The following is a 14,141-nucleotide window of genomic DNA, read 5'->3' as shown; positions in this document are numbered from 1 at the left end:
ATTCAATAAAAATAAATTTAAAGGTACAGTTACGTAATTTCTGAGATTTTCCTTGAGAGCGAGTTTTTTAATTAAACAGCATTCAATTGCTTAAATAGACCTGATTTTATCTTGTTTGACTTTACTTTATAAATAAATTTAAAGGTACAGTTATGCAATTTCTTTGATTTTTCCCTGAGAGCGTGTTTTTTAGTTAAATAGCATTCAATTCAAATCCCCATTTTGTAACCTTGAGTGCGGGTCCATTTAAACAAGCTGGGCAAGCTGTAAATGTTATTAATCTACTATGTATGTATGCATATTGTTTACTAATTGAATTTTAACCCTAAATAACACTGTATAAGTAAGTCTTTTATAAAATTTCAGTGGTTAGAGGTTCATATTTATTATTAGGATTTTTACAGGCACATTTAAAAATAGATTAGAAAAATATGGCATAAGCAGAATTATATCATCAATAAGAATATACAAAAGGAGCGGCGTGACGGGAAGAGACCAACCGGTGAAAAAGTACCTTTAGAGCGGTCAGAACACAATTACAAATTTATAAGTTTATTTTTGATTAATTATTGTTATATATATATATATATAGGCCTATTACAAAGTGTTATTAAATTTGACGACATTTAGAGCATCGGCAACCAAAGAAACGCTCGACTGAAAATTAACTTTCTCCGATTTTTATTTACATCGGCCGGGTTTAACGCTAAACCGCCTGTCCTATTCTATTCTGAATTGTACCACCAAGAACACATGCTATCAAAGTGTAAGATAAGACAAAAAAATTTCTCAGCACCAAATTTTTGGTTTGGCGGTATAAGGTACGACATTACATAATATTCAATAGTTTTGTAATTAATCGATACCATTAATTCCAACAAACAAATGGTAGGACTACTTAAAATTATTTATGTGGTCCATAGTTACCAACCGTCTCACATCGTTCGGGACAGCCGCATTTCAAGTGTTTTTTAATGAAACACGCGTTTAAACCTAAGTAGGCCTATAATACGATGCGTTAATATTTTTTATCACAATTTGAGAGGAAAATGCATTCAAATTAATTGGTATATTTTAAAAGTATAGAACATTATACGAGTAGGCCTATTTATATTATTACACCACACATCAATAAAATACGTAATATCAGGGGAACGTTACAATTAATGTGTCCGTGGTCGCTCGCCGTGACGAGGATGGGCTTATAACCACGCGTTTGTCATGATCGCAATATTACACATGACATGTGTGCGTTTATGAAAGGTAAACTCAATTTTCTTGCTATTGGATGGTGGATCAGTTCAATTTTTACACTCCAAAAAATGTTTTTTAATAAAATAATTTCAAGAATCAGCATGCTGAAAAACGTTGAATTATAGATTAACAAAAAAAGAGTAACATACAATCTAATAATATTTGCATCGCTTACCGTACCGGAATACAAGAGGTGCCATTCATCATGAATTTTACGTGCGAGAGTAATATTTCCGGCCATAGGAGTGCCAGTGAACTAAATTTGTTTCCGTCGCAAGCCGTGTTCGATCACAAAACCAAAAATAGTCTGTCCCGCATTTTAAATCTCTCAGGTTGGTAAATATGGTGGTCATCGTTAAATTGGTTATTACAACAATTAAATACTTAATTAAATACAATAAAACGAACTCGCTCTAAAAATAACAGAAATTGCATATTTAACTTGGACTTTGTTTATGCTTAATTCTAGGTTTGTTATATTGGAACAAAATTAGAGCAGTAAAAAAAGAGCATGCTAAAAAGATGAATCTGTCATTGAGTAAGATGAAACTTAAATTGAATTAAAACCGACATTCTTAATAATCATACTTAGAGATGCAAATCATCAAAATAATATTTATATGAAATGTAAACACTTTTATAGCCTATGCATGTACGCTTGTGCCATGTTATGCTTTTAAAAAATTATCCAGTATAGTATGACCCGTGTCGGGTATTTTCTTTTTAATACCCTCGATGGAAAATTCCCTTGATCATTTTTTATATTTATTAATTTATATCTCCATCTTTTGACCTCGTGTTATTTCTTATTAAGTGTTATTTCTTATTAATTGTATATGGCAATTGAAATAAAACCTTAAATCATACTACAGAAGTACACCGTAGTTTATCAAAGTAGAAGTGCGAAATAAAACACGAAAGAGAAAAAAAAAACACTTTACAGTAGGTTTCTACAATATACAGCAAATAGTATCTTTGAATACAGTTAAAAATCCATGGAATAAAATATATAGAGGGCAGCAATGAGGAAATCATTTGTATATACTATACTGTACCTGCAGTTTTTCAATATTTATTATAAATTTGACCGCAATTACCCACAGTAAAATGGAATAGCCCGTGCTATTCTTTAACAGGCAATACCTCAAGCCAAATACAATATATGTATGCCTCACTCTCAGCGACGTGCTGCAGCAAACCGCAATTGGATAGCGACTAAATAGTAACTATTTTGCGGATCAAACCGACTAAAACAGCCTTCACATTACATATAGTTTTCTTCGTTCCGTATTTTGTGCCATGGCGCAAACAACATGGCTGCCTCCATGACGAAGGTTCTGTGTCAAAGATTTTTTGAATTAAACCGAGTTTATTGTTTTATAAGATCGATTTCTTCTACTAGATATGTTAGTTGTAAAGAAACTGATGACAAAGAACCTAGGCCTAGTAATATTTCAGTTCAATCAAACAGTGTTACCTCTGATGTAAATGAACATTCAAAGTTAGGTGGCTTCGCGCAGGCCTTTGCAAAATTCACCGACAGGCTTGAAGAGCAGTACAAAGCCGCAGCTCTAGCAAGGGACGAACCGACCAAACATCAGTCCTTTGCTACCTTATTTAGAAACTCTGCTTTTGTTAATCTTGGTAACATAAAAGGTCAAATAGTAATTGGAAAGATATTTCATATTGTTGAAGATGATCTGTATATTGATTTTGGAGGAAAATTGCATTGTGTTTGTGAGAGACCATCAGAAAATGCATCGTAAGTTATTGTTTTTATGTAATTAAATAAAGTAAAATTTCCAAGTATAATTATTAGTATTCCATTGATACTGTATACCCTACATGAAATAATTCATTAAACATTATGTATTTTGAATTTAAAGTCATATGACAAGTATAATTGGTTTAAAAAATAAATACTTTAGAATTGACTATCATTACAAGACAATTGTTTTGATTTAAGTTTAATTAAAAATTGTTTTTCTTCACAGAAAATATGTTCGTGGAGCAAGAGTTCGTTTACTATTGAAAGATTTTGAGATGGCTGAACACTTTATAGGTGCCAAACAAGACCTCACTCTGTTAGAAGCAGATGCACAACTTCTGGGCTTGCAAGAGTCGCAATACTCCTATCAAACAAGCACTGATTTATTAGAGGATAAACAGAACCAATGAGATTGTATTCGAATAGTAACAACTTCATCCATTGTGAAATTGGTACGGTCTTTAACACATCTTTGTGACTGGAACATGTCATTTTCTGAGAAAAAAAATTGTTTGAATCTGTACAATTTTTTGGGGGCTTTGATATGCTGTAATCTGTTGGAACAGTCTGCTATCTGTTGCACTGCAAATTGGATAGCTGCCTACCTCATAGATTAGGAGACTTTCCCAACTCTGAAGATTTACTGTATCATGATGACCAGACTTAATATTGACTAATTTAATAGTTAGTAAATAAATAAAACATCAACTGAGCAAGTTTATTCCAAAAAATAAACTCTACCCATTTTTCTTCATTTGTTTTGTACTAGTCCATCAATTAAAGTACAAATTTGGCAAACTAAAATTTTGTCTTGCATGGGTTGCAATTACTGTGCTACTACATTGAGAGTCCATTGTAATGGTTTGGATACTAGGAAAAACCAGATCGCCTATGTATTGCACAGTGAAAGAAAAGGGCACCATTAGGATTGATTAAATTCTCTTCCTCCTGATTTTCTGTTGAGTCGATTCACAAAGTAGTCTGAGTTCCAGAGACGGAGTTCTGACTTAACATTAGTAAAATGATCAATATTTTGGCACATATGCCGTTTCATACGTAGGCCTACTACTTTGACTGGTGGACTAACATCTTGGGGCAAGTGTATTCACAAAGAAGAAATAAAAACAAACTATGATCTAAATTAGCATTCAGTTTATTCTCTTGAATAACATTTGAAGCATAAAATTGATATAGATACATTTTTAAAGACATTTGTATTACTATATTAGCAACTGATTTGTACAAGGGGTACCAGGCAGGTCCACATGATACAAACATTACTCATTTTAACAAAACATACATTAAATTTAATATTTTTTACATTAAATGTCTGCATAGATTCACATTTCACAACTTGTATAGCATTTTGTAACACCATATTATTTTGCCATACAATTGCGAGTAAAGAACAAATATGGATTTTTTTTTATAAATAAAATATCAAATAATAAGATTAAATACATTTTTTAAAGAATGTTTCAAACTAAGTTCTTATCTAGACAGCAGAAAGACACCAACTTAAATGTTACTAAGATTCTATATTTACAAAATTAATGGTTTCTAGTTTTATGTTCATTAGTTGATTAAAGATGTATATCCCCAAAAGATTTAAAATAAAAAAATGAAGAATAATAAAATTAGACTTTGAATAGTATACTCAGTTTTAATCAAGTAATTGATTTGACCATAAGAAAAAAAAACAAACAAATATAATTATTTCATTTCTATAAATAAAAAATAAATGGAAAAAAATTAATCAATAACCATTGTCTGACAGACAATTTGACTTTTTTTGTTTTAAAAGCTAAATTCTTTTTTCCAATCTGATTTTAAGTGAAACCTATTTTGTAAAATGGCATATTCAACAACAAAAAAAGAAAATTGAGGGGCCATATCTTAAACTCTTCCTTAGTTATATCAAACAAAACATTCTGTAAACCCGTAGCCAGCAGGGTTTGTAAGCTACGAAACAAACCGCTTTTTAGCTAATTTAAATACCATGACAATTCTTTAGGCCAATCCTACCTATCCAGCAGGCAAATTTGAGACCTGAAATAAATCTTTTCTTCCCCCAATATTGATTGCTTATGCTTACACTTGCCCCGTTTTTTGAGGAAAAAAGAATTAAACCCCATGTGAAAATCCTGGCTATGGACTTGAGCTGAGTGAAGGATTCCCTTAACAACCACCACCCTCAATGTTTATTACCAAGGATGATGGGAGAATGTAATACATTAATTAATTGATATAGAATACCATTCTCCTTAAGAGTCTCCTCTATAATTAGTGAAGGTGTGGGATAACCAATGTATAGATAATGCTATCAAATACTGAAACACTGAAAATACAATGAAAGACTACACAATAATAATGATGATAATTTCTAAAACAAATCAAAATATTATTATCTACATTGGTTTGACACTAATACTATAAGTACTGTAAAATAAAACTAACTTAAGTTTAAAATAATTACCATTTTCCCTAAAACAAATATAATACTTAAATGTAGAGGTAGACACTGAAAATATGATTTTAAAGTTTGAAATATTTGCCAAAATAAGTCGAAGCCAATTGAAATATAATATATACAATTGTATGATGCTTTTTACTACTTTAGGTAGAATACAATGTTAATTTATTAAATATTCTTTAAATATTCAGAATAAAAATGTTTTTTATTATCAACAGACATTACTGAATTGATATCATTTTAACAATTCACTTCTTCCCAAAATGCTCCATCTTTTCTTATTCTTCCAAATTTAAGCATCTTAAAATGTCATACTAACTGCACATTCTCAGTAAATTGATATCTCAAACAATTGTATCAATATCTTGTTGAATTACACCCATGTTTCCAATATAAAACAAGCAAGGCACAATAGGTAATTGTTGTTGTGGTGCCACTTAACATACTCGACATTTCAAGCACCTTGTGAAGAAGATATTTGAATTCAACATGAAGAATTAATCAATTATCAAAATAAAGTGGAAAGTTGTGAATGACCATTATGGTTCTAAATTTAGTTCTAAAAAATGATATTCCAAGCAAATCATTTAGAATTATTTTTACTCACACAAAGCAATATTTATATGTATGATAAACATTCAGTAAATAGTTTTGCCTTTGTGTCTGGAGAGAATGATATAGTTGTTAAACTTTTCAGGACATATATCTGCCTGCATATTCAGTAGATTATGTATTGACATTGTGCTTTGAATCCAGGGATTCCATCTAATCCCACCTGATCCCATCTAATCATAATCCCAGGACTGATGTAGGTATATGCTTTTCCACCGAGTAAGATTACCAGGGGTAAACAACCACATGGGATTCAAATTGATGAAGTCGTTTGCCGTTTTCATTATCATTAAATCTCTTTGATGCATTCTTGTTAAAATGGTAGATACCCTGTTATAATACTAACGATAAAAAATCACAAAATGTGACCAATTTCAACCAATAAATATCTCATGCATAAATATATCAACAATTTATCGAAACATTCATAACAAACATCTATATTGCCAAGAAAGTGTATTGTTTGGCAGACTTAATTAAATAAGATAAAATAGGTTATAAAAACAGTATATTATGCTATTAAAGTAATTAAAATATATTGGTATGTTTATACTATTACTTTGAAACAGAATTTGTGGAAATGAAAGACTACAAAATTATACATTAGCAACTGCAACTTTTAAATAACATAGCAACTAATATTGTGAAAGCAGGGAAGAGACCAGGTTTGTGAAGTAGGTGTGCGCTGATAATAGACTTTTTGATTTGGCGCCCCCAAGAGTTCAAGGGCATGCCTCCTTTTGCAGCGATGATTTAACCATTTTAAGATATGTTTATATTCTTACTATTATTCATAATTTGTTAGAAAAAGTGATTTGAAAAAGTTGATTTTTCCTGTCAAACCATAAAAGCCCTATTTCTACCCCCGGATCTGCCCCGAAATTATATCCTAATAATGTATGGATCTGCCCCCAAATGATAGCTAGCCTAAAATTGTATGACAATATCACAAATAGTTCTCCAAAGAGAAACAAAAGCAAACATCACAAACTTAGCATCAACTGTTAAAAATTACAAATATTTCAGCCAATCGGTGCATATTAAAACATTTGTTTAAGCAGTTTGCATTGGTTTACCATAATTCTTAAAAACGAATGATACTGTAACTTGAAATTGGAATACCTAAAGTTTGTTTAGTAATAATGACATCATAAAAATAACCACAGCAATTAATAGTCAATGGTACTTAAAAAGATTTGCACAATCATAAATTTCACCCCACCCTAAAAAATCAAAAATTGTATTTTATTCGAATAAACATCTTGTGTGGATACCTTGATTTCATTTTCCATTTTGGGGTCATAATAGGGAGCTTTCGCTTTGCGACAAACAATGACCTAACAAGGTCAATCATGTGTCATCGGTCATCTCCTGGATCAAAAATCATCAAACTGTGTCGAGGTGGTGAACGCGAGGAGTCCCAATATCCCTGTATGTGCACATTGAATTAACATGACATAGTTTGGTCATCGGTTGCCACAAATCAAAAGCTCTCATATCCTTCATTGTAGGAATACAATGAGACCTCATAGGTTTGTATATAAATACCATTTATCAAAGTTTGCACTTTATAAGAACAATACTTACAAATGTTTAAGCATGTGAACGCGTACTTGAGTACGATAACGAGGCACACATATTTGTCCATTTATGCAGGTGTATATTGGGTACTGACATGCTTGGAGGAACCCACCTTAGTGAGGCCAAGTGAGAAGCTAACTTGTATTTGCTTACATCCAACAGTATTTACTTAACAAATTACAGATTGATATTGATACCGTACTTAAGTACAAACTTGTAATAAGGCAGACTGGTATATTTTGAAAACTTCGTGGAACAACTGTAGACCTAGAAGGTACGCATGTACCACAACAATCAAAAGTGTAACAGTTCCCTATCAAAGGAATACAGTATATTCTTTCTTAATGATATTTACTCAAGTACTGCAATGCCAAGACCAAAACTTATTTAGAGACATGCTTATAATCAAAATGTAAACATACCGACCAGACATTATATTAATATGTAAGCTGTTACTTAGCCACAATAAATGCAAATCTGCTGAGATAATGTGAAATTTCAATCCAAAGCTTATTTGCTTCAAATCGCTAAACTCTTAAAGTAAACCAATTTATTAGTGATATCATTTGTGAATTGTAAACAAACTTGGATATTGCTGAACGAATTATTTAATATTGATTTTTGTTACAAAAACAAGCAGAATTAAGTCTGTTTATGATAAAAATCACCAGTCATGAGAGTTTAAATCAATGTTGGGTTTATTTTTCATAAACAAAATGTATTTTCTGACAGTTTGATGCACACACAATTGATTCAATCTAATCCCAAACACAACTTGAATATTTTGTGGCAATATGGCTACTTCCAAGTCTGATTGAACCAAGTTTTGATGCTCATAATGCAGGGCCATAGCCACCAGTACAGTTGGTAAGGTTGTAACCTGACCACTTGTTGACAGCAGAGGCATTTGACAACCCAGTGGCTTGAACAGAGATTGTTCCCCTTTCTTGCGTAAACCACACCACATTATTCCTCGTGACTCACTGTAAAGTAAATCATGATAATGATGATAACCTGTTGCGAAACACTACCTAAATATTAGGCTTGTTGTAATATTATTCTGTTCAAATTCTTGTTTCTCTATCTTCCCCAGGAAGAAGTGCATCATCAGACTTTGACGATTCTGAATCTTCTTTGGACGGAGCAACAGACACGAGGGGAACATCAATCTGTGATGTTTGATTGTCATCCGTGCTTGATTCTGTGACCTCAAGCGTCGGATTAAAGGAACTGTTAAACGTGTAAGGCGGCGTTGGAGGCGGGAGCGTCGATAGCAACGATTGAGTGTTTGAAAGTTGTTGCAGAAGGTCAGATTCAACCGGGGTAATTATTGATGATGTACTCGAAGGGTCATCTTGAATTTCTAATTTACTTGGTTTGTTATAAACATGTCCTCTTGTGTGTCGTTTAAATCCTTTAGGAGATCTTGGAGAAATATCAATTAAATCTTTTACAACCTCACCATTTTTGTTATTACTACTTCCTTCGCCTGCACCTCCACTGCTTTCACCTTCCCCGCTCATTTCACAAATAGCGCCTTCAACGCTACTATCTGACCTTCGACCTTGCCTTTGATTATCGTCCCTATATAGTTCAATCAACATGTCAAGTTTTCTGTCGACCAAGTTCATTTTCCTTTCAACACGTGTGACTCTAGTGTTGAGACTCATTGACGGGTCAAACACATCAATGGAGCCTAGTCTACCTTTTCGTCTTTCTTGAACAGGCTTGCCTAGAGTTTGGTCCAAGCTAAAAGACAAATTATAAAATTGTTTATTATTTATTTTTGCCTGTAACCCAGAGAATTAATCTTTTTTTAAATGTTTATTTCAGCCATCTTTAAAGAAGGTAACCCTTCCAGTTTAGCCAGTGGATTAACTGATATTCAGGGGCCCTCTTTAATCAAATTAAACTTATTTCTCCATGCTCATAATAAGGGGGTTTCCCTAAACATCTTACCATACCATACCCATCAAAAATGTATATAGTAGACATACTGTATTTTACAAGGCCTACTGATTATTTATTCATTTTGTTTCTTTGACTCAGACCCCTCTCAGTTGTATCACTGCTCTTCAGCCCAAGATACATTAAAACATAACAATTAAAAACAAATTAAAATGATGTAGATTATTAGTACAGGCCAAAACACCCTCTGGTCAGGGGTGGATCCAGGATTCTTTTTTTTTTTTTATTAAACTTTGTTTAATGAGGATGACTCATAACAGCTGAGACTAACATGCATGAGGCCCTCAACACTAAAATAACAACACAAACACGAAAAATGAATAACAAAAATGGAAAAATAATACACCAATAAATATATACAATTATATTGTGCCAGGTCATTTCAAAACCTGAGCTGCACTGACAAGATCTAATAAGATCTGAAACAGTACTGTCTGCAGATTGGATTTGATTGTAAATATATGTAAACAAAGGAACGCTAAACATAATATTATAGTCTGTCAAAAATGATATAAAAAATAGTTAATACTTTCTTTTATAGCTGTCAAAGGGGGAGAACCAATCCACTCGCAACCCACTCCTTTTAAAAACTCGTCTAGTCAATAGTTACAGGTTTTAATGAAATTAAGTGTCGGTATCATTTATTCATTAAAGCTTTGGTTTGCGACATGTTTATAAATTTCAATTTGAAACGTAAAAAAACCGAGAGTATAGATACAAAAATCAAAGTAATGGCTGAATAGGCTTTAGTGAGTTTGACATGATAGCCTAGTTAGTAAACGACCTTTTTACGTTAATTCCACAAAAAAAACAAGGACACATGTTAGTAATGAAACTGCTGTATCTTATTACATGGGATCAAAAAGTAATAGATACCTGCGCAAAGTCTACAAATCATTGTACAAGTTTCTCATAAAAATTTGCCGTTAAATCGTGAAACTCGTACTTAGTAGATGACTAAATCTCGGCACTGATATGGATTAATGATAAAATATCGGCTAATTTTCTGCATTCTATTAAGAGTCTCACTCTAGGTAAAGGTTATACAAAATTTCAGAATTCAGAATTAACCAAAATTTAAGTGAAAATGCTTCAAGTATACATTTATTTACCTGAAATATATATTTTTTTTATTGTTAATATGAAATATTATATTTTCAATACAATATTGTACAATTTCTAAAGTGGTTCAGTACTTAATATATAAAATATATAAAAAAAGAGAAACATTGGTAATAAACTTAATTGTAGTGTTTTATTTATTCATTTTTGAAAAACATTAAATAAAAATACAATGGAAGTAGATCTCATAGCTAAGGAAGACAATTTTTAAAAAAAAGCTTTTGATGAATAAAATATATCTAGCATATTTAATAGTCAATATGTAGTTTATAATTTCATTTTAGCTGCCTAGAAGGGGGGGGGGGGGGGAAGTGTCTTGGGGTAGAAAGAGTAGAGATACCACTATGACCAGGAATGGTGTGACCCAGCTTCCATAACATCACTTAACAAAAAACAATTACACAATTAAAATTATTTTCTTTGTTTTAAAATAAAAGAACGTACTTTGCTTGCAAGCTCTTTATTCTAGCTAACATGTCCGTGTGCCCGGCTGAGTACTGTTCAATAACGTCTTTCACATCGTAAGGTCGCAAAGCTTCTTTAAATTTACGTCGGGCGACAAAGTACTTGATTTTGCGGATTGCACGTATTGCATTTTTGTGTTTCTCTTCCAATTTTGTTATCTTTTCAGGCTCATCATGATCATCTGTTAAAATATATAGTTTATATATTATATCAAACATACAAATGATAGTATATCATATAAAGCTCTATACTATCAAACTAGTTTGACAAAATAGTGTGATGCACCCAAATATGGTAGTGATATGATGTCATCATGTCTATATATGAGCACATCACATTTTGTTGTCACACTAAGTTTCATTCATTCTATTCTTTAATAGATGGATAGTGAAACCAAACAAAGAAAAAATGAAAAATTCAGATTGCATGATTGACAATGAATAACCTCTAACCTCCGACTTTTGACCTCACAGAGTCTGTGCAGTGACTTAAGTTGCTGCCATTTGCCATGTATTTCTTTTCGTGATTTCCATTTGTATCGTCTGTCTCGTGAGAGCTTGGTAACTTTTTGCTCCCTCGCTCTCCACGATGTGGCATAGGACTGTTGTTGCCATGGTTACGTTTGATTGACAATCGAGATATGAGTGTGTTTGTCCTAAAACTGCAATATAGAAAGGGATCACATCACATATGAACATTCTGTTTTTACTGCCACCATTAAAATATACAGCAGAACTCGTATTAAAGGAACACCTTTCAGGACCCAACTAAGTGTCTCCAAATATGAGTGTCATAGTGCATAGCAACAGAAAGGTCAAATTCAAATGATAAAATGACCTCCAGCAAGACTCCTAATTTGATAATTGAAAGCCTGTTCGCACCTCACTGATTAAAAAGCAAAATGTTATGCAAAAATGTTATGTAAGCTTAATAAGCAAAGATACTATAAATTTATCACTCATTAATTTGCAGTATTTTCACTCAAAATGATCCATGTCAATATCAGCCTATAATCAATTTGCTAATTGAAACAGAATCCTTTAAAATTGTCTTGTATAGCTGCCAACATTACTAACACATACTCAGATCATTTTGTAGTAAAATACTCAAATTTTTAAGTGTGAACTCTGTACATTAAAGCTTGGTTCCCACTTAGAAACAAAGTAGTACGCGAAACACAAGTGAATTGACCAATCACAAGTGATGGTTTAGATGACCCATTGCGTTGTTTGGTTGTGATTATGTCATTGCCTTGTGTCCAAGCTGGAATCAAGCTTTATGTATTGAGTAAATTTAAAAGTTGAGCAATTATAAGTTACCCGATGACATAAATTGCCCAATGAAATTAGGTTGCCCAATGAAATTAGGTTGCCCAATGACATCATAAGTTGCCCGATGACATAATGAGTAGCCCGATGATCTTATTTAATTAATCATAGTTAATAAGCTATTTGTAGTACAGTATGTAGAGTTTTTTTTCAAATTCAAAATTAGTTTTTATCTATGATATTTGTTGAAAATTATTCTTCAACAATAAAGAAGAGAATAATGTTTGCCATTTAAAAGTGAGACTAGTTGACACAATTGCTGACACACTAAGCCGCCTTATAATAAGCATTAAGATCATAACATTCACTTACAAAATTGGTTTGTGATTAAAATAAAACAGAATCACAATCCATGTAAAAGGCATTAGCAACACAGCATTATTCATGAAAAGATAATTGATTAAACTACGAGATTCAAGTCCCAAGAACATTCACAAAAAACAACTGCTAAAAACATCAATGCTGACTTCTCAATAATGCAATATTCCTTTCAATCAACAATAATTTTTTTTAATTTTAGGAAAATTTGAAGAAATAGAAAAACATTTCCAAAGAATAAAATATTTAATTAGGCCCAGTTGTCAAACCCACAATCAGGTCAAGGATTATCGGCATAGACCCAGTTGCACAAACTTTGGGATGTAACCTGGTTTATCCTTGATAAAGCATAATTGTTTACATTTTGTTGCCATATTAAAATAGTACATACTATTGCATGCCATGTGACCTACAATTGTCCAATCAAATCACAGGAATTTATTTAGGCATTATATAATAAACTATATTTAGCCACAAATGCACACTAGCTAATTAAATAATAAAATCTTTATTTTACATTACCCATGGTGATGATAATGATGCCTAAAAGTAATACCAGTTTAATACAATTAATAAATTAAATTGCAATTATGCAATGCATATTCTATGATGGTTTAGTAAAAAAAAGAATCATACAACTATTTTAAATTTGATGATGAATTTGTGAATAAAACCTCACAATCAATGTGTGAAACTGCAAACAAAAATTCTTTGTAAAAAATAAAAGTATATTTGCAATACGTCTTATTGAATTATCATAGTTTGAAACGGTAATAAACTGACTGCAGTCTGAGGCTGAACACAACCTGTCTACATAAACGTATTAAAAGTAGTCGTCATAAAAAATGAGCTGTAAAAAAAGATAATAAAATGTAATGTAGTTGAACAGATCTGCCACGTATCTTACTACGTAGATTTGAATTATGCTGTCAATGTATGGTAATGTGATACATGAAAAGTTGTGGCAATTATGTCACTGATTAGCCATGGGATAGAAAACATGGTGAAGATGATGATTATGACATCATGATTAATCATACTGATATGATCTTGCACTAAATTTGGAGATAAGTTGGGAATGGGATTATACTTGGGTTGCAACAATGTATGGTAATGATACATGAAAAGTTGTGGCAATTATGTCACTGATTTGCCATGAGGTAGAAAACATAGTGATGATGATGATTATGACATCATGATTGATCATACTGATATGATAAATCTTATTATCTTTATCTGTATATCATCTTGC

At 32.0% G+C, this 14,141-nt stretch overlaps 2 protein-coding genes across 4 annotated transcripts in view; one reads left to right on the top strand and one right to left on the bottom strand.

Annotated features, from left to right (window-relative positions):
* Positions 1–2,371: 2,371 nt before the first annotated feature.
* On the top strand, positions 2,372–8,909 carry LOC144839434 (small ribosomal subunit protein bS1m-like). Of its 2 annotated transcripts, XM_078694789.1 has the most exons (3): positions 2,372–3,016; positions 3,249–3,474; positions 8,782–8,909. In XM_078694789.1, exons 1-2 carry the CDS (start codon positions 2,568–2,570, stop codon positions 3,430–3,432), a joined length of 633 nt encoding a protein of 210 aa, XP_078550915.1. In that variant the 5' UTR covers positions 2,372–2,567; the 3' UTR covers positions 3,433–3,474; positions 8,782–8,909. The 2 variants fall into 2 exon arrangements, with proteins under 2 accessions (XP_078550915.1, XP_078550914.1); XM_078694788.1 differs by lacking the exon at positions 8,782–8,909 and having other exon boundaries at positions 2,416–3,016; positions 3,249–4,451.
* Positions 5,100–14,141, bottom strand: part of LOC144839421 (potassium voltage-gated channel subfamily KQT member 1-like) — a 91,947-nt gene continuing 82,905 nt past the window's right edge. For both annotated transcript variants that reach the window (XM_078694767.1, XM_078694768.1), the window contains 3 exons: positions 11,696–11,904; positions 11,223–11,424; positions 5,100–9,437 (listed from right to left, as the gene is read on the bottom strand). In XM_078694767.1, coding sequence (XP_078550893.1) covers positions 8,753–9,437; positions 11,223–11,424; positions 11,696–11,904 — 1,096 coding nt within the window. In that variant the 3' untranslated portion in view covers positions 5,100–8,752. The remainder of the gene's footprint in view (positions 9,438–11,222; positions 11,425–11,695; positions 11,905–14,141) is intronic.

Source organism: Antedon bifida, chromosome 4, assembly GCF_963402885.1.
Source record: "Antedon bifida chromosome 4, ecAntBifi1.1, whole genome shotgun sequence".
Lineage (NCBI taxonomy): Eukaryota > Metazoa > Echinodermata > Crinoidea > Comatulida > Antedonidae > Antedon > Antedon bifida.
This window is presented reverse-complemented; position numbering and strand designations above follow the sequence as displayed.

Excerpts from the sequence above, each read along its gene's own strand:
- LOC144839434 (XM_078694789.1), top strand. The coding sequence starts at position 2,568 with ATGGCTGCCTCCATGACGAAGGTTCTGTGTCAAAGATTTTTTGAATTA. Across the intron at positions 3,017-3,248 it reads AGACCATCAGAAAATGCATC|AAAATATGTTCGTGGAGCAA; the intron begins GTAAGTTATTGT and ends TTTTCTTCACAG.